General features: G+C 39.7%; 1 protein-coding gene and 1 pseudogene across 1 annotated transcript in view; one reads left to right on the top strand and one right to left on the bottom strand.

The window, feature by feature from the left end:
• Positions 1 to 1,488: 1,488 nt before the first annotated feature.
• On the top strand, positions 1,489 to 1,604 carry LOC118987547 (uncharacterized; annotated as a pseudogene).
• Positions 1,605 to 5,923: 4,319 nt separating this feature from the next.
• Positions 5,924 to 20,916, bottom strand: part of SPATA16 (spermatogenesis associated 16) — a 190,560-nt gene continuing 175,567 nt past the window's right edge. Inside the window, exon 10 of the mRNA XM_037046707.1 lies at positions 5,924 to 6,046. Coding sequence (XP_036902602.1) covers positions 5,924 to 6,046 — 123 coding nt within the window. The remainder of the gene's footprint in view (positions 6,047 to 20,916) is intronic.

Raw genomic sequence — 20,916 nt, 5'->3', positions numbered from 1 at the left:
ATTGGGGCAAAAGGTATAAACCCCTTTAGGGCTCGTGATGCATACTAACAGATCGCTTTCTGGACAGGTTTTTTTAAAAGAAATTTACCCAGTTTTCTATTACATCAGATGCATAGAGAAATGCCTGGAAAGACATATTTCCTAAACAAACACAGGGGCATGTAAATACCAACATATGTGTGCCTCTCTTCAGAGAAGTCTCCTTGGAAAGCTGCGGTCACTGCGACGAAGTTGCTGCTATGTGAGCCGTCACTTCAGAGATACACATGATGCTGGACACCAGGTAGCATTATGCAGGTGACCGTTTACTTACCAATGTGAGTTCTGAGTAATGTTTGGCTGTTTTTAAAAATTGCATGGCCTGCTCTCAGAGAGTAACAGCTTGCCACCTTTGCAAGTATACAAAAGTATGAGTTGGCAGCTCTGAGGCCTTGTCTTGCCTCTGATACTTGCATTTCCTTCTTCAAGGACCCTGCTCTTGGTGAGGGCTGCTGCAACCATCAAAGCAATGCCATGTGAATGTCAGCAGTGAGTGGGGGCGGGTGTGCCATTCATCTATAGCCTCTTCCCCCAGTAGTTTCCAAGTCATTGTGGTCAGCTGGATAATTCCATGCAGAGATCAAGTGTAGACCTGCGAATTGGGGATTAGCATAGAACTCATAATAAAGTAATTTAATTAAGAGAAACAATTTGGTTTTTCTATGGTGTGTGTTAAAAAGCGTTTTACCTGATGAGAAAGAGAGCGAGAGAGACACCTACAAGGGCCAGAGAGAAAGCAATAAGGCAACATGTTAATAATCAGGGAATTTTATGTGAAGGGTGTATCTGTTATATTGCAGTATTCTTGCCAGCTTTCCATAGGTTTGAAAAGTTTGAAACTGAAGAGCTGAGAAAAACATCTGTCGGGGAGGAAAAATAATTTTCTTTGTACCATTATAGGTATGTGGTTGAAACACCCCTGGGATAAAAAGACAGATTAACAGGAGAAAAACAAACTGAATTATGTATGTACTTATGGGAGTCCCACACAGATATGGGACTCAAAGAAGTGACCAGAACAGGAACATTTTGTACATTTTATGCAGAGAAACAATAAACTTGTGTAGAATTGATAAGGCAGAGGGGTTTGAGCTAGAGTCGTAAATAGAGAAGAATTAACAAGCTTCTCAGCCCTAGATGCCTTGTCTATGGGAACGGGATGCCTCTTATCCTCCCCGTACAGGGAGAGCACCTTTCATGCAAGGGATTTATTTCCTGCTTTATGAGGAGAAGGAAGATCAGAGTGTCCTTCACGCATAGGTTCTTTGTCCAATAACTTTAATATAAAAAAAATCAATACACCAATGTGGCATATTTTAGGGCAACATTCTGAACCCCTACCCATACAAACAAACAATGCCAAAATGCTTTGAAGAATGATCAATGAATGATTGAGAATGATCAAGTGCCTGGCATTAAAGCACACATGGATCAAAACACACGATTTTCATGTTATATGAAAGGAGAGAAGGTTAGTATGCCCTTTGACAAGGATGGAAGAGGGCCCCGGCCCTAACAATATGCATACAGTTAACCTACTTCGTGGCATCTAACCACTGTTTTTCTTAAATATAAGTCATGATACCATAAAAGTCCTAGAGGAAAACATAGGCAGTGAAATTTCACACATCCCAGGCAGCAATATTTTCACTGATATGTCCTCTAGGGCAAGGGATATAAGGGAAAGAATAAACAAATGGGACTATATCTAATTAAAAAGCTTCTGCATGGCTAAAGAAAATGTCAACAAAATGAAAAGGGAACCAACTGTATGGTAAAACATATTTGCCAATGATACTTCGGGCAAAAGTTTGATCTCCAAAATCTATAAAGAACTCACACAACTCTACACCAAGAAAACAAACTATGCAATTAAAAAATGGGCAAAGGACCTGAACAGACACTTCTCCAAGGAGGCCATTCAGAGGGCCCAGAGACATATGAAAAGATGTTCAGCATCACTAGCCTTCAGAAATGCGAATTAAAACCACAATGAGATACCACTTCACACTGGTCAGAATGGCCATCATAAACAAATCAACAAATAACAAGTGCTGGTGAGGCTGTGGAGAAAAGGGAACCCTAGTGCACTGTTGGGAATGCAAACTGTACAGCCACTGTGGAGAATAGTATGGAATTCCCTAAAAAAACTAAAGATGGAACTGCATTTTGACTCAGCAATACCACTGTTGTGATTATACCCTAAGAATCCTGAAACGCCAGTCCGAAAGAACCTATGCACCCCAATGTTCATAGCAGTGCAATTTACAATAGCCAAGTGCTGGAAGCAACCTAAGTGCCCATCAGTGAATGAATGGATCAAAAAAACATGGTACAGTTACACAATGGAATACTACGCAGCTGAAAGAATTCCTAACCTTCGTGACAGCATGGATGGGACTGGGGGGGCATGATGCTAAATGAAGTAAGCCAGGTGGTGAAAGACAAATATCATATGATCTCCCTATAGCGGAACCTAAGCAACAAAACAAGTGAGCAAAATAGAACCAGAGACATTGAAATAAAGAATAAAATGCTCTCCCCTTTGGACAGTGACCAGAGGGGAGGGGGAAGGGGGATAACAAGGGAAAGAAGGGGAAGGGGAACGTGTATAAAGGACCCATAGGCATGGGCAACAATGTGGAGACTGACTGTGAGAATGGGGCTGAGGGGTGAGTGGGACACGGGAGAGCAATGGAGGAAAAGGGGCATAACTGTAACTGAATAATTAAAAAGAAAACCTAAGAAAAAATCCCACATGATTTTCATGTGGTTATGGGTCGCCTCCTTTGGGATTCCTTCTTGGGGGAAGGAGCTGCTGAACTTGAACTATGTCTTACAGAAGAATGCCCAGTGGAAGTCTCAGAATTTATGTTTTATGGAAATAATTTATCACCCTAATGCAGAAGACAAGTGGGGAAGAATCTCTTAAGATATTTTGAAAGACAAGTTGCCCCTAGCATTAGAGATCAGCGGGTTCTGTTTCCCATCCGGATGCATCATCAGATAATTGAGGGACATAGGAAGCAGTGGAATATAAAAGAAGCCAAGATGATAGAAGTGTTTAGGACATGGGTGAGCTATATAATTAATGATACTTAGATTGGTCTGATCATAAATGGTATCTCACTTCTCCTTTTCAGCTAATATGTCTTTCTTTTGTTTTGCTTAATGTTTCTAAAATATTACAGAATAAAATTGCACACATTTTCAAGAATATAACAGAAAAAGAGCACACATCCTACTAACACTGAAATTTTAATTTTTTGTGTGCCTAAACCTTTACAGAAATTATACTTGGAGATACTCATTTTGGCCAAAGCCTAAGAGTGGCTACATCATCGGTTTCTATGCCAGGTTAGCTTTGAGCTGGCAGGAAAATATTTTCCAATATGGTAAAGAAGCAATCGTCAAACTTTAAAAACAGCATATAAATTTCCCTGGGATCTCATAAAAATGCAGATTCTGATTCCATAAATCTGGGGAGGAGCCTAAAATTATGTGTTTGTCACCAATTCCCAAGTGATGTTGATGTTGCCGGTCCCTGGACCGCATTTCAAACAGCAGGTAGAGGACAGAACAAGTCTTGGAGTCAAGCAGGGTCTCAACCTTTATTGCAAAATGGAGAAAATACATACACGCTGAAATTCCTGTGAAGCTGATATAAAATAACCCTTCTGAAAGTACTTTGTAAACTCTCCTTTTCCTAGTATTGATTTTTTTCTAATACCATACTGCTCTATAAATTCTTCTTTGCAGGCAACTCAAAAACAAACAAGGGATGGAAGACCAGGGGCAGCAAATTTTGCTGCATTGCTGCTTCTAAAGGCGCCTGACACCACCGGAAACACACGAGCAAAACCCATCCCTGCGGACTTCCCCATCACACCTGCTAAGAATTCTGAAGATGGGATGCCTGTCGAAAAGCTAGGAATGGAGATGAACATTTTTTTTTCTGAAAAATGTTTCTTTTGAAAGTTTTGGATTCTCATTTCATGTTATCCTTCCCAAGACCGACTAAAATAGCCGTCCTTTCTCTACCCAAGCCCCAGACAAAATAACCAGTGGTATTTAGTATTGGATTTGGGGGAGATGATCAAAGAGTGAACCCATAATCTAACAACTGTAATTATGTCATCTATAATGACGTAATGTAATGACATAGTATTTTTCAACTATAATTCTTAGGCACTGAGGAATGAGAGAACCCTGGTTTTCAAACAATAAAGGTAAAGCGATTGAATAGAGATCGAATATTCCAGGCCTTTCAGAAAATAGCTGAGGAAACAAATTGGCAGTGCTAAGATTCCAACCCAATTTAAAAAAAAGTTACTCACAGAATGTAGAAATCCTTTTGGAAAATGAAATTTTAACACTAAAGTTAAAATTCAAAGTGGACAAGCTTCATTCCTAAAGGTATTATGAGAATTTCTTTTTTAAGTGGGAAATCCCTGGACAATGATTGCAAATGGCGACTGTCTCGGAGGCCAGACGGGAGGCGCAGCCATTTGCTTACTTTAGACCCCACAACTGGCTGGATTCAAACGTCCAGGAAAGAGATTTTTTTCCAGTATGTATGAGCACAGAATTGAGATGCCATGCTGGTGTGAGTTTAGAATTAAAAAGGAGATTTTAAAACTCTACTGTGTTTAACTGACTACAGTGGTATTAATAACTAACCTGAGGGAAAATTCTACTGTCTTTAGCTGACTACAATGATATTAATAACTAACCTGAGGGAAAATTCCACTGTCTTTAACTGACTACAATGATATTAATAACTAACCCGAGGGAAAATTCCACTGTCTTTAACTGACTACAATGATATTAATAACTAACCTGAGGGAAAATTCCACTGTCTTTAACTGACTACAATGGTATTAATAACTAACCCGAGGGAAGCTGGTGGCATTGATGATGTTCTCTAGGTGGAGCTGGATAGAAAAGAGAACTATTTGATAAAGGTAAGATAAGCAAATTGTCCCCAGGGAAACTAAGATCCTATTTTAAGATTTAAAAATATTTATATCTTGTATAATCATGACTGTACAAATCTAACATACATTTAAGACTAAATTATTCATTGATTCTTTTATAATGTCACTGTATAAAGAATCATTTAGCGCCAAGTATTTTATTCCCTGTTTTTCTTTCATGCTGTTTATCATCACTGTACTTTGAGATTCTGTTAATTTTTTCCACTACTTTTAAAAATTATGTTTTCTTGTCTATTTTCCTCTGCATCTGACTTCCCCTTCCTTCTATCTTAAAACCCCTTTTCTGTGTCAGCTGAGGTTTTGAATGATGGCTATTGCCTAACTACCTTGTCAAATACAAGCACTGCGTTGAGTCATTTAAAGGGAGGGGTTGTAGGGGATCCAGATAAAAGAATCAAGATTTTAATGAGATAATTTAACAGATAGCATCGGCCAAACTACATATAACTATCTCTATAAAAACCAAGAAAGTCTATTATCAGTTTTAAAATTTTTAAAATTTGCATTTATATTGTCTGTTCATGTCTGTATGTGATATGTGATTAACTCTTAATAACTACATGAAAGTGCACACACACGATAACCATACTTAGTTATACTGCTATACCTTAGTCAATTCTGAAAGAACAAGGCAGGTGAAAAAGGCAGCAATGGTTATTTTATAAACTATTAGAAAAACAAGATGAAGTTGAACGAGAGTCGAGTCAGATTTGTCAGGAACATTTATTGCTGCCAGTCAAGATTAATGAAGTATATAGATCGCCTTTGCTAAAGATGAGCCAGGGGAATTACGATAGGCCTTAATCACTGAGCTGTCATGGTCGGGCTGGTGGGAGGCCATTGTCCCTTTCTCTGGGACATCTCGTGGTAGTGCCTGTTCCCAGTGACTAGCTTGGCTGCACAGTTTGAAGCCGCTTCATTTTTGTTTTCTGCCTTCGAGCAGTTCTCAGTTTTTTAGTTTTTAAGAAATTATCCTCTAACTGGTATAGAAAGTCTTCAATTCGTCCAACCTAGAAGAAATAGATACAAGATTTGTTGTTGTTTTCCCAGGTTTTGTAGACAGGAAAATGGTGAGGTATTTAAAATTAAACAGCACATGTAGGTCCATGTTAGCACAGAATGAATAGAGACAAAAAGGATGAAATTCAAAAGGCTCCTCCTGTGTCCGTTTCTGGTCCCTGTTTTAGGGATGTGAAGCGGGCCTGCGGGAGTTTGCTCTGCCACGCAGTCCTCCCTACTGGGTGTGAGAACCACTCGCTGTCTTCAATGGTCAGTAATACCAGAGATTTCAAAAAGAAGTGAATAGTGGAAAATTAATCAGTTATTCAAAAGAGTGAACAAAAGAAACCCACTTCCCTGAAGTCAGAGATTTCATTATTTGTATGTCCCAGGCCAACTGTCCCAGGGAGAAAAATGAATAGTCCACACTGTCTTAGTAAGAACTATTTCTTTTAAATTAACAGCAAATTAAAAAATATACATTTTCTTTAAAAATGCTATACCTCAGGAAGTAAGGTAAAATAATGAATACAGATCAATAATCCTTAAAAATAAAGTATTAGTTTTCCTCCAAAAAAAACCTAATTATTTGGCAACAGTTGAATGTATTATACAATTTGCCAGATTGAACTATAGAATAAAACAATTTACACATGTGCTGAATTGGGCCCTCATGAAAGTCTGTAGGTGTAACAATTCATACTTAACCCCAACTGCCCAGACCTATTTACTACACAAGCTTAAAGTCATTCAGAGAAGAATCTATTGTCATAAAGTTAGCTAAACGCACACGAACGTATCATCTACTTAAGATAAAAGCACTTACAACTTCAATTTTTCAATTTCGAGTTCTACTTTTAAACCCCTTGATTTATCATTCACTGTAATATCAAAAAAAAAACTCAGATTGTCAAAAGAGAATAATAAATGGTAGCACTCATCTATATGTTATTCTTATGTCTTAATATCACCCAGGTGATGTAAACTGGTCTTTTGTTCATTGTTTGTTTTTTTTAAAGAAAATAAGGTTTTTTTGAAAATTTAAAATTACTGCAGGTAAATTTCTTCAAAGGCACATTGTTGAATATGATGTCTGATCATTGCAACAATCATCAAAGTAATGGGACATATCATTTCTCTATCTTGTCATGAAGTCAATGCATTATTCTATGCATTCCACATATTTATATGCAACTCACACCAAAATCATAAGTAAAAAGTTAACATTGAACACAGTCAAAACAAACATAATGAATGGCACTTTACTGTTATTTTAATAGTTGAGTTGATGGTTCATGTTATCAGCACTGATAATTTACTTATTTATCTATTTATCTATTTTTAATGTTTTTAAAAATTTCACCTGAGGATATGTGTATTGACTTTAGAGAGAGAGGAAGGGAGAAAGGGAGGGAGGGGGAGGGGGGGAAGAGAGGAAAAGAGGAACAGACAGGGACAGAGAGAGGAACAGAGAGAGATTGCAATTAGCCTAAATGCAATTTAAAATTACAATCCTAAAAAACAAAAAAGCTTTCTTCAATGATACAGAAAAACAGTTGCTTTAAACTATCCATTATGTGGCTGTTGTCTTTTATTTCTTTAATCGTGTTATTGGAATAGAGAGTATGGTCTAATTAGGCCGTGAGGGCTAGGGTACAAACTACACGCATGTCTCACCTGGCATGTGTTCACCTCCTACCTGGTCTGTATACATGCTGACATTCCAACTCATGCTCCTAAGGATACCGGACCAATATTTTAACAATGCAATCTCAATCACATTGTTCCCTTGCTTAAAATAAGTGGATTCCCAAACCCTAAAATGGCTTATATGGCCATGGACAAGATGGTTCATTTGTGTCACTCCACCAGCCTTGGCCATGTGGTACAATCTCTTGGTTATTTGGGCACAGCTGTGCAGTGTTCTCCGCACCCTTGACCCTCCTAATGCAATGTCCTCTGATGGAATACTCCCATCTGAACCCTTACATATTCTTTACATTTCAAGTTCAACATCAGTGCCTCAGGGAAGTCTTTCTTCATAGCCCAGACCAGATTAGGTCTCTCAGCAACATATTTCCATAGCAACCCATTCATTTCTTTGCATATTATGATGCTTCTTAATCATTGATAATGATTTGTATAATATTTGTCTTCCCAACCGTGCTTTAATCTCCACAAGGCAGGACCCAGGTCCATGTTGTCCACTATTCCCCGCACCTAGGATGTAGGAGACCCTCATTAATCATCCTATCTGATAATAGACCTGAAGACATTCAGAAACCAATGTGTCTTTCCAAAGTGATCTTGGTATGGGACATATCAAAAGGCTCTCTTTTCTCTTACAGGTTAAATAATCACTGCTTCCATATGCCATTATCATTCTATTAGCATGGTTGGGCTTTGAGACCCTCAAGGCAAGGTGATAACAGGGTGTGGTCTCCATACTTGAAACAGCCAGGGGCAGAAAGGGTGCTGAATAAGGAGTAGGAGTGTAGAGTCCTGCTCTTAGCCAGGCTTATAACCCTGATCTGTGGCCCCCGTAGAAGTCATTTGGCCTTTCTGAGCTTCAGTTTCACCAATGTTTGGTGAAAAAAGGGTTAGCCTAGCAATTTCCAAGGGCACACCAAGCTAAAAAATTCCGTGATTTGTATTCATAGATCAGGTAGTCCAGTCTTAAGAGGAGCCCTCACATTTTTCAACCCAGAGGCTATTCTTTCAGAGGATAGCAGTAGATGAATGACCCAATATGCAGGAGAGTGGCTTAATTTTAGATTCTGTACTTACTGAAGTGTAGGAGAGCTGCAACATGTTTTTAGTAAAGCTGGTTCTTTATTTTCTTTTTTAAGTCAAGGAAAGAAAAATGCTGGTCGAAGAGAAAATAGATTCATATAACTAAGAGGAGCAGATTGCAAATGATAGAAACTTCTATAAAGCCCTTAGGGATATAAAACACAAAGAAATATGTAAGCATGTAAGGAAGAAAATGAGCCAGTTTTTGGAGCAGAGGCCCTACTAGACTTTCCTTTTGGCCCAGAATTTATGGTACTTTCTTAACTATATCAGGTAGTCTACTTGGTCATTGTGGGTCTATTTTTTCCCATTTGCAAAGTGGGCAGATACCATTTTTTGGTGTATCTATATATGCCAAAGCTGTTTTGGCATTATGGAGATATGAACAGCTGACAACGTGAGCTTGCAAAGAACTTGGGGATATCAGAAGAACAAGGGAAACAAATGGTCTCAGCAGGAGACCAGATTCTCCCACATTGTATGGCTACCAGCTATATTCCTCATCAGAAAGCAAGCAAACTGTTATCAGCTCCTTTCTCAGGACCCTTCAATTCTTATATACAAAAGTCTGTCAGTCATGATTCAAAAAGTTCAGAACAAAGATGACTACGAAACTCGAAAAGAGAAGATGGCTTAAGAATACGGGAAGTCTCAAAATTCTAACAGTATAAAGACAGTATCAATTTCTTCCTACATATCTTAGGAAGAAATGTAGAAGCAACTAAATAGACCAATGTTATAGGGAAGTTTCTAAGTTTTCTAAAAGCCCAGATTTCAAAGGAAGTACATTCATCCTCTCATGCAAATATTTATTGAGTATCTACTTTGTATTTGGCACTGGACTAGGATGAGCAAAAATATCAATGTGTGTGTTTAGGAAGAACTCATATTCATGTAGAAGAGGCAGTTAATGACACATTACTACAATAAAGCATAACTGTTTATGTAAGAACTATGTATGAAGAGTTCTGTTAGAAGAAATGTCAGAACAGTGAATTCAGTCTGCAGGAATAATAGGGAGGGGCATCCGAGGTTACAGGAGTCTTTACAAGGGTAAGAAGCACATTCCAGACAGAGGAAAAGGCATCAATACCAACAAGGTTGTAAAAGAACCTGGGCTGTTTGACAGGGATGAGTCACTTATGGCATAGATGTAGGTAGGTGAGGGGACTGGGAGTAGAGAGACACGTAGCAGGAAATACAGACTGGGGTCAGCTTGTAAAAAGTTGAAAACATTTAGCTATATGGTTAGAAAGATAAATCTGGTGTCATTATGTGGAGTGAAATGCAACAAGGGAACTAGAAGCGGGTAGATTAACTAGGAGGCCAGTGCAGTAAGATATGAGAAATACAACCAGGGCTGGAGTCAAGGGTTTAAGAGACATTTAGAAAGTTACAACTATAGGCAGTGAAAAATCCTGTGTTGGGATAAGAAGGCAGAGTTAGGAATGACTGTGAAGTTTCTAACTTGAGATAATGATCACATCTTAATGAGGTAAGGAATACAATCAGACGAACAGTTTCAGGGGAAAAAAGAATTTGATTAGTGACAAATACAAAGTAGATAAAAGTGCACATAATCAGGAATGTGTTGAAAAATGGACCTATATGATAGCCTAGTCCTAGGGTAAAAGCCAGAATGATACAAAACTCCAGATTGAAAAGAAGAAAACAACCACTGTTTCGTAGTTTACCATGTAAGAAGCATTCCAGAAGCTGAAAAGCACTAAGAGAACAAACAGAAGAGGGATGCTTTCCGTTATTCAGGACCAAAAGGGGGTCATGGCAGGGTTCTGGCCTACTGTTGAAGTCAGGTGTATCTGGGTTGAAATCCCAGCTCCAGCACTTTCTTGGCTTGTGACTTTGAGCAAACTTATTGAACTCCTTAGAACCTGAGTTTCCTCATCTATCAATAGTTCCACAGGGCCCTAGGGAGATTAAATTAAACAATTATGTGACATATTTGTATAGATCTGAATTGTTATTATTAAGTAGTAGTATTAATTCCAGAATCTGAAAGTATATACCCATACATGGGAAATAACATAAATAAATGAAAAAATTCATAGATAAGTGACCTTAAACAAAAAGCTAAGCTATTTTATCTACTAATCACTGTGGTTTTGGCTTCTCCTTCCTAGTGTAAACAAAAATTAATAATAATAAACATAGTCTGTGTAACAGGGTTTTTGGGAGGATTTAACGGCTTGGTGTTCGGGCAGAGCTCTTCATAGTTGGCCAAGCTCTCAGCGAAATTAGTAGTGCATTTTGTTGTGCCTGGTGATTTCTCAGTAGCACTTGGTTAAATCAATGAATGTTGAATGATTAGTTCGATGAGTGAAAAACTAGTTATATATAAATGTTAAGTATAATTGCCTTTCACAACTGTATAAACATGGAACGGACTTCAGGGTGAGGTATGGCAACCTCTATCACTAGAAATTGCAAATCAAACATTTAGGCGACTCTTTGGTGGGGCATGAAATATTCGTGAGTCATGTGTGAGCTGGAGGTTGGAGTAAATAAACTTTTGAAATCCATTCTGTCTTTGAAGTACTAATTTTACAATGCTGGTTAGGCCTGGATTCACTCTATGGAAATGTGCTCCGTGGAAGGAGGACACATCGCAATGTGCCTTGTACCACAAGGAGAAGCAGCACTGTGAGAAAAGAGAGGGGTCCAGCCACTTCCATTGTGACTTTGTCTAAAATGAAAGGCACTGAACTGGTTAATATAAACATCCATAGGTTCCTATAAGACCTATATATTGTTCTCCAGATGTATCAGAATTTTATCTTGCATCTCAAGGGTCCCCTATGATGGATCAACTTAACACCAGCAGGTAGTTCACAGCATCCTTTCTTTCTCATCCCATAATTGTACCAGATTATTTACTGGTACTAAAAAATTTTTCAGTTAATGATTTTATTTTTTCTCAGCATATCAAAATTTAGGATTTTCTACTGGATTCCAGGATAAAAGACAACACTGTTACAGATTAAAATAACATTTTTCCCCACATACAACTACTTCATAGTCACTTTTGGTATAGGCATGCTAAAACGTACTTGAATATTTTCTCCAGTAACCCTTTACTATAAAATGGGTTTCCATCTTACATATCCAGCATAGTCTTGATGTAGGTGGAAAGTGTGGGGATGTGCGGGGTCAGGTGACCCTCTGTGCATTGGAGAGCTTCCTTGTGAAGGAGAATTGCCATTAGCTTCATTTGTACATAGATCCAACTTATTTGCATTTGGTAACTGAAGGCAGGTGAGCTGGGGTGAAGGCAGCTTTGATTATTGTGTATAGGCTGGCCATGACACCAAGGGCATTGCTAAGCAAGAAACTGAGTTTCAGGGCCATGTACAATTAAGAATGGGACAAGCTAAGGAAACAAATGACGAGAAGCTCAACGTGAGCAAAGCTGATGAGAGATGATAACAACGGAGGGACCGCACAGCCTAATAGAACTTTGAAAGGGGTGTCATTCCAATGTGGCAGATGAGGAGAGTCTCTATAAAGACTCGGGTGACATTTTTCCTTTTAAAGTGATTTAAAATCAAATGTTACTGTGATGAGTTGAATTTTATTTCCTCCCATATTCATAAGTTGAAGACTCAACTCCCAGTATTTCACAATGGGCTCTTTACAGAGGTAATCAACTTAAAATGAGGTCGTTGGCACGGGCCCTAGTCCAAAATGCTGACGTCCTTATAGAAGAGGGTACTTCGGACACAGACACACACACAGGGTAGATGCATGTAAAGATGAAAGTGGAGATCAGGGTGATGCTCCTACAATCCAAGGTACCATAAAGATTGCCAGCAAGTAACCGAAAGCTATGGGGTGGCATGGGACTGATTTTTCTGATGACACCTGGATCTCAGGTTTCCCACCTCCAGAACCACAAGACAATAAATTGTTCCAGCCACTCAGTTTCCCCAGCAAACTAGTGTCACTACTAAGCCATAAAAAAAAAGGAAGCTCACTTAAGTTATAACTTTCCCCTGAAACGTGACTTGGATGCTTTCTAGAATTCACGTCTCCTGCTGTCTGATGTGTACTACTTGGTTGGGACCCCTCGCATGGGCTAAAGCATGTACCTTGGGAAGCAGGGTGGTTTCTTCCCAATAACAGCAGTGAGAGGAAGTTAATCTCAGACACAAGAGTACTGGCAGATAATACTGAGAAAAAAGACACTAAGACCGAATTGGTTCTCTCTCTTGGATTTGATCTAGTCTGGATCAAGGAGAGGGCATTAGGCATGTTTATAGGGGTTTGTTTGCACATGTTCATGCCTCAGGAATTGGCTGCTCAAAGGGTTTTTTTCCTTCTCAGTAAAGCTTTTAAAAGTTCCTCTTAAGGAAGAAACAACTAGATGGAATGAGAATCGGATTCTTCAGGAATAAATATCAGGTTTATATAACTGCAGAGGTGGTTACGGAATGAGAATGTGTTCCCAGCGATCAGCAGTGTGGACCAAGACCCTTTGGCAAAACCGACGTTTCACTCCACCACGGCGGATTTGATAACGTTAGTTTGTTTGCTCTGTTCCAGTTTAGTTTCCAGACCAAACGCTTTTAAATATTTATCATCCGAAATGGTTTGAATGTTAATTCTAATTAGAATTACAATTGTTTTCAAACAGGCTTGAAATTGATTTCCAAAGTAAAGAGAGTTTTCAAAACGAAGTTGTTTCTGCTTTCATAATATAGTATTTTTCTTTAGCTTTTGGCTACTGTTCAGACAAGACAAACAAGCCCTATATTTCTCCTTTTCATTTAGAGAATTTGGTATGCTATTCAGTGTTTTAGTCATAAAAGAACAACATAAAATCTGAGGTACCTATTGCCAAGATGTTACCAAATGACCAAAAGACATCCTTCTCAACTGTATTACCAACTCTTAATTGAAAATGCCTCTAATGATACCACTTTTCATTATGTTCAGTATAGAGTTAAAGAACATTACAAAACCTTACTATCACTCTGTCTAGGAAAACTTGTATCATAGCTGTGTAAAACTTTATTTTTCAACATTTAATGGCCTAAATTGTTTGAAGGTTTGAATATATTTTTTGACTTTTTATTTTGACATAATTGTAGATTTACATGCATCAGCAAGTAGTAGTAGAAAAAGACTCTTTGAACCTCTTATGTAGTTTGCCCCAGTGATAACATTTTGCAAAAGGGCAATAGTTTTTGCAAAAATAGCATGGCTATTTTCCTAGCCATGGCCAGGAAGTCGACTCAAAATACAAGACAGTCCCATCACCAGGAAGATCTCTCATGTTGCCCTTTTATGGCTACATCCATTTTCCTCCTGGCCCTACCCTCTCTAACCCCTGGCAAGCACTAATCTCTTGTCCATTTCTTTTTCTTTTTTTTTTTACATAATTTTTAAAAAGATTTTATTTATTTATCTTTAGAGAGGAAGGGAAGGAGAGAGGGAGGGAAATGTCAATGTATGGTTGCCTCTCGTGAGTCCCCTGCTGGGAACTGGCCTGCAACCCAGGCATGTGCCCTGAGTGGGAATTGAACCGCGATCGTGTGGTTCACAGGCTTGCGCTCAATCCACTGAGCTACACCAGCCAGGGCTCTTGTCCATTTCTATATTTGTCATTTTAAGATGGTTATATAAATGAAATCATGTGGCATTGGCCAGTGTGGCTTATTTGGTCGGAGTGCTGGTCCTGTAACCAAAAGGTTATGGGTTCTATCCCCAGTTAGGGAACATCCTAGGTTATGGGTTGGGTCCTCGTTCAGTCCCAGGGTGCGCCATCCCCGGTCAGGGCACATATTGGAGGTAACTAATGGAGGCTTCTCTCTCTTCCTTCCTTTCTCCCTTCCTCTCTCTCTAATAGCAATGGAAAAATATCCTTGGGTAAAGATAGAAATATAAAACATAAAATTATGCAGTCTACAATTTCATGCTTTTCTGGAGATTGGTTCAGGTTGTTGCATGTACCAATAGTTAGTTCCTTTATATTGGTTAGCAGTATTTCATGGTATGGATGTACCAGTTTCACTATCTGCCCTTTGAAGGATATCTATGTTACTTCCAGTGTTTGGCTATGTGAATTAAGTTGCCATAAACATTTGTGTATAGATCTTTCTGTGTGAACATCAGGCTTCTTAGGGATGCATGTCTGGGAGTGTAAATGCTAGGCCCTATGAGAGTTGCATATTTAGTCTTTTTTTAGTGGTTTAAGCAACAATGAACATTTATTTCCTACAATTTCTGAGTGCTAGAAATTTGGGAATGGTTTACTCAGGTGGGTCTGGCTCCATTTCCACTGAGGCTGCAGTGAGCATGTGAGCCCAGACACAGGCATCTGGAGGCTTCTGTCCACTTCCAGAAGGCTGGCCCACCTGACTGGCCAATGGATGCTGGCTGTTCCTTAGGGCTGCAGGAGTGTCCCCACAGCATGCAAGGAGAATCTCCCTTCATTTTGAGGGTATCATATGGTTTTCTACATTGGTTATACCACTTTCCATTTATACCAGCAATGTATGAGTGGTCCAATTTCTCTGCGTGCTCATCAGCATTTAGTATTGGCACTGTTTTTTATGCTAGCCATTTTGATAGGTGTGTAGTGACTTATTTCATTGTGCTTTTCATTTTCATCATTTCTATTATTTTAAATTTGCTAAGGTGTGTTTTATGGGTGATCTTGGTGAATGAGCAATAGTAATAGCGATGACATATTTGATTGTGTATGCTTAGGTACATATCATATACATGTGCTTACATTAAGTGAAATGAATGACCACAGTAATAGAAGGGCTGGAAAAAGAAACTCTGATTATTTTGTTAATACAATGTATTCACACCACCTATGTAGTGGTAAAGTGTTATTTGAAAGTGGACAGGGATTAGTTATAAATGCATATGGCAAACTTTGGAGCAACCACTAAAAAAAGTAAAGTAGAAGTACAGCTGATAATGTTAAGAAAGTAGAGAAAATGAAATCATATAATATAATCAGTTAAAGTTCAAACAGCAGAAAAAGAGTGGAAGGCTGTTTAGGTCTTTGTAAACATTTGGTGAGTAGAGTACAGGGTGCTGGATGGTGACATGCAGTTGCACAAAAGACTGCAAGGGAGATTAGAAGAGAGATGTTTAGTAGTCATAGGTCCTGGTGGAAGTACACAGTGTCCTCTGGAGGGGCCACACAGGAGGATAAGTGGGGAGACAGACAGACCTGGGGCACATGCCTTTATTAGGGTCCATGGGTGGTGTTCGGATTGGGTAGTATCAGGGTCCTACCATTAGCTCAGAGATTCTTTCTTCTGTCCCCTTCATTCTGCTGTTGAGCCCCTCCAGTGAGCTGTTTTTTTAATATTAGTGATGGTCTTTTTCAGTTCTAAAATTTCTATTTGGCTCTTATATAGCTTCTATTTTTTATTCCTTTGAGACTTCTTATTTCTTTGCTGAGACTCTATTTTTTCATTTCTTTTAAGGTGTTTGTAAATGTCATTGCTCATTAAAACATTTTTATGATGGTGTTTTAAAATCTTTGTCAGCGAGTTCTAATATCTCTAACACCTCGGTGGTAGCATCTGTTGATTATCATTCTTCACTCAGTTTGAGATCTTCCTGCTTCTTGGTATGATGAGGGGGCTTTGACTGAAATTGGGGCATTTTATGTTATGACACACTGGATCTTATCTAGAACTTCTGGTTTAGCTGGATCTTTCCAATGACACTGTTACAGGGATGGGAGAGGCACTCCCAGGCAAAGACAGAAGTTTAGGCTCTCCACTCAGCCTCCATTGACATCTGAGCAAGGGGCTTCCCATGACTTCTGGATGGGGGATGAGCATTCAAGCTCTTCAGTAGGTTTCCACTGACACCTCGCTAGCTGGGAGGGGGAGGAACCTCATCCCTGCTCCCATGTGGCTTCCACTGACTTCATACTGAGGTGGGATGTGCATGACAGTTGGCAGGTGGTGAAAACCCTGAGTCTCTACTAGGCTTCCTCTGACAACACACTACCAGGGGGGAAAGGAAAGGGAGAGCCTTACCACCCAGTGGGGTTGGAAGTCAGGCTCTTTATTTGGTCTTCCTTGTTAGGATGGGAAGACTGGGATACCTCACTATAGCCTAGGAAGTGTAGAAGTCTAACTCCTCACTTGGCTTTGGCTGACCTAGGTTGGGGTTGGAAGGCAATTTTGCCTGTGGTGTGTGGCTGGAGTAGAAAGACTCCTGTCTAAGAGCTTACTGTCTTGCTCGACTCCCCTTTTCTCATTCTTTTGGTGGGGGTGCTGTTTTGGTCTGCATGTGTTAGCATTTCTGGGTTACCAGCTTCTGCAGCAACAAGTGCAGGATGTATGAGGCAAACAACCACAAAAACTATTGAATTTACCACATTGTCATTTCTCAGGTCCCACATCCCTAGGTTGTCTGCCTTTTTCACTCTGCCTTTTTAAGTTGTACTTAGTGGGAGGAATAGGAACAGCATGTTTAATCTATATTCCCAGAAGTGGAAATCTGCTATCACTGCTTTTATAAAATACAATTTTTGAGCTCCACACCTCAGGAAAACATACTTTCATTTCTTGAACTAATTTTCTCAGTTGCTTCTAAACATCTGTAATGGTATGATGAAGTAAATTACTGTGAAGCTGAAGGGGTGCTCTTTCCAATTAACAGGACTTGGGAAGTTAAATGCTTCTCAAATTCTTTTGAATCCAATGGGAGAAGGGCCTGTTTCTCTAGGCTGGGATCTCTCTAACATAGGTCCACGGTCATCCTTTCACCAGCCACCTCATGCTCCCTTTTTCTCCAGCACAAAGCCATTTTATCAGAGTACACAGAAGGTTTACACAGAGTTTTGATGATGCTAAGAGAAAAGGGTGTGTTTTTGCTTACAGCATTTGCATGTGTTTTAGATTATGCTCTTGTCCCCTCATCTACATGCACGATTTCAACACAGTCATAATCAGAATAACAAATGACTCATATCTTCCTTTAGGGCTCCATGTAAAGGCACATTCATTTTTGCCCTTTTCCAAAAGATGGAAGGTATAATGAGTACATCATACATGATTGAATGAGCTACAAGTCAGTTGCTCTGAACTCTGTATCAATCCTACTTTCAATACAGAATTGAAGATGTCCTATGGTTCATTGAGCTACCAAGTGGTAGAAGCTGTTATTCTGCAGAATTATAAAAAATTACAAAACTTAATGTGTAAAATGCATGCAATAAAGTGGTGGGGCACCAAAGAATATACTTTTGGTGTTTTAAAGAGTAAGTTTTAGAATGTACCACAAACTTACTCCACAGTTCAAAATACAATCGAGATACAGGCTCTCCTCCCTCACCAGAGAATACTTCACCGAACCTCCTAAAGATGCATTTTGAAAAGCATGCACAAAGAAAAGAATATTAATGGGTTTGGGGTTACATGAGCATTTTCAATTTCTGTGTTAATCAGCTCCCTATATTATCTCATTAGTGTCATGGGCAGAAGGAGATCACGGGGAGTAAAGGAGGTTAACAATGTGCTGCCCAACCCCAGCCTCCAGGGCTCTGCGATGTGAGGGTAAAGCTTGGAGGGGTTATGGCAATATGTACTTCTAAAATTGTGTTTTCCTTGGGACCCTGGTGCATTTCAGAATGCTAATTCAGATAACCCGCAAGAGAGTGACATTAAGTCACTACAGGAGCAAGTAGATTTCCAAGCTGTTCTCTTGAAGTTCCGATGTTGCAGGGAGAAAGAAAATGGTGAGCTGTCAAAGCTAGCCTAAACACGCTATGTAGACAAAGGGAGGGACTGGGAGGGAGGAGAGTAAGAGCACCTTGGTCCAGGGGCATAGTGTGCACCAAGGTTCAGATTTGGTCAGACAGCTGCTGCAAAGCAGTCTGGATAAATTCTTGGTGGAGCCAGTAAGCTGTGATCCAGAGAAAGACACAGGATGCCTGCTAATGCCTCTGATATGTCTATCCCAATTACTGCCAAAAAGCAGACTTAAAGGTGGTGTCTTTGGTGTCTTACAGAGTCTGAGCTTGGGTCAGGCAACATTCCTTGTGCCACTGACCTTTAAATAGCTGCATTTGGTTGAACCTAGGCATTCTAGCTAATGATTATGAACAGAGCCTTGGACCCAAATAATACGATTCAAAAGCAAACCCTGTCAATGACAACTTGGGCTTGTTTCCCTTGTTAATTATGCAAAGCTCTCTTTCCTCGTATTTCAAAGGAGGGATACTATCTTCTTCCTAGGGTTATTGCAGCATTAAACTAATAACTCGTTGAAATGCTTGGCACTTACTGAAAGATCAATATTAATCACTGATAATATTTGTCATCCTCACATTATTAATTTAAATATTAATCTGAGAGAAACTTTCCTATAGCTTGTTTCAATTGCAATAGCTATTCAAAAGTAAGTTTCCAATAGACTAGCGTAATTCGATAATTTGTTGAGTAACAGTATTTTATTAACTACATGAGCACAGTGGGAATTAGCTTTGTCTGCCCCTTGATGAACTCCCTGTCAGAAATGGCAGAATGCTCCCTGACTGGTGTGGCTCAGTGAGACGGGCATCGTCCCACAAACTGAGAGGTTGCCAGATCGATTTCCAGTCAGGCCATGTGCCTGAGGTGCTGGCCAGGTCCCTGGTTGGGGGTGTGGTCAGTGTTTCTCTCTTGCACAGGTGTTTCCCTCTCTTTCTCTCTCTCTTCCCCTCTCTCTAATAAAATGAAAATAAATGAATAAAGTCTTTTTAAAAGGCAAAACTTTTGGATACAAGCTCCTTAGATGAAGGCCGTGCTAAGATTCAACTCTCACATAGAAATATTTCTGCTGCCGAGATTTCCTGCCAATTCCCCAAAGTTTTAGAAGACAATATTTTCAATCATCGAAATATATAAACTAGGTATTCCAAGTGTTGGAGAAATGGCCAAGTACACATGGAAAGTGAGTTATTAGCAAATAGAGTTGTTGAAGATGTTTCCCAAATTAATCACACAATTTTTCCTTTAAGTCAGAGGAGAAGGATGCTGTTGGGTTTAAATGATAGTTAAAATGTGCCATTAAGATTTGGGGTATGTCACGGTGACTGGGGGAGATGGCCAGAACCAAAGCTTTTGGCTCTTTGCACGTCCCAGGCTGAACCTGGCTTCGCTGTGGGTAACATTTGAGGGCTGTCTTCCCCTCAGGGCTGACCGCCCCAGGACTCAGCCTATGACCACAATAAGAGGTTTGTCTGGGCTTTGATGGAGGCTCCCCCACGGCAGCTGCTGGCCTGGACGCCTGCTGGCACAGACTCATTTACGCCAGGAAGCGCAGCGATTTATATGTTTCCTGTACCTGGCCTCTTTATCCCTCGGGGCTTTGCCTCCATCCTTTGTCTCTCAGAGCTTTTCCCTGCCTTGCCCCCAGCACGGTCAGCAGTAAGAGCACTTATATTGCTGTCCATGGTTTGTATGACATGCGGACAGAACTGCTTAGCAGTGCTCGGAGCACACGCTGTTAAGGAATTTGGGAGTATGCTAATGCGGGAGCCCATAACCGGAGGCTGAGGAGATTCATAATCAACTTGCAATAAATCTGCAGAGACCCTTTATAGAACAAGACACAGAGGAAAAACCTGATCGCTGGAAGAACTGCTTTGCCAATGAGTGGTACGGCTGTTGAATCTTTGAAAAGAGGGCAGTGCTTTCGGAGAGACGCAACTGTCTGTCCTAACCACATGTTAGTCAGCCAGAACGATGGCTGGTGAATGATAGTGTGGAGTGTGCTGTCTCTCTCAGAAGGGTTTCTGGAAGGCTGCAGGTTTGAATGCTGATGTGCAAAGTAAATATAATGTTCCAATTTGCTCTTCCCTCTCCCTTCTCCACCAACTGCCCCTGGCCCGGCTCCCAGATTTGTATTCTCTCTGCTTGCTTTGCCTTACATCAGCCTTGAACAGAACAGAGTTGCTAAGTGACACACAATTCTCTTCCATTTTCATCCTAAAAAACCAAATTAGTATATCAATGAGTGCCATTTCTGTATGGTGACAAGTATAATTTATAAGTTAAGATTTTGAGATGAAAAAGAAACATAAAAAGCTAAATAATTTTGAATAAGT

Source organism: Sturnira hondurensis, unplaced genomic scaffold (assembly GCF_014824575.4).
Source record: "Sturnira hondurensis isolate 20B ecotype Veracruz unplaced genomic scaffold, ASM1482457v3 Scaffold0005279, whole genome shotgun sequence".
NCBI classification, from domain to species: domain Eukaryota; kingdom Metazoa; phylum Chordata; class Mammalia; order Chiroptera; family Phyllostomidae; genus Sturnira; species Sturnira hondurensis.
The sequence above is the reverse complement of the archived record's forward strand: the minus strand, read 5'-3'. Positions and strand labels throughout refer to the sequence as shown.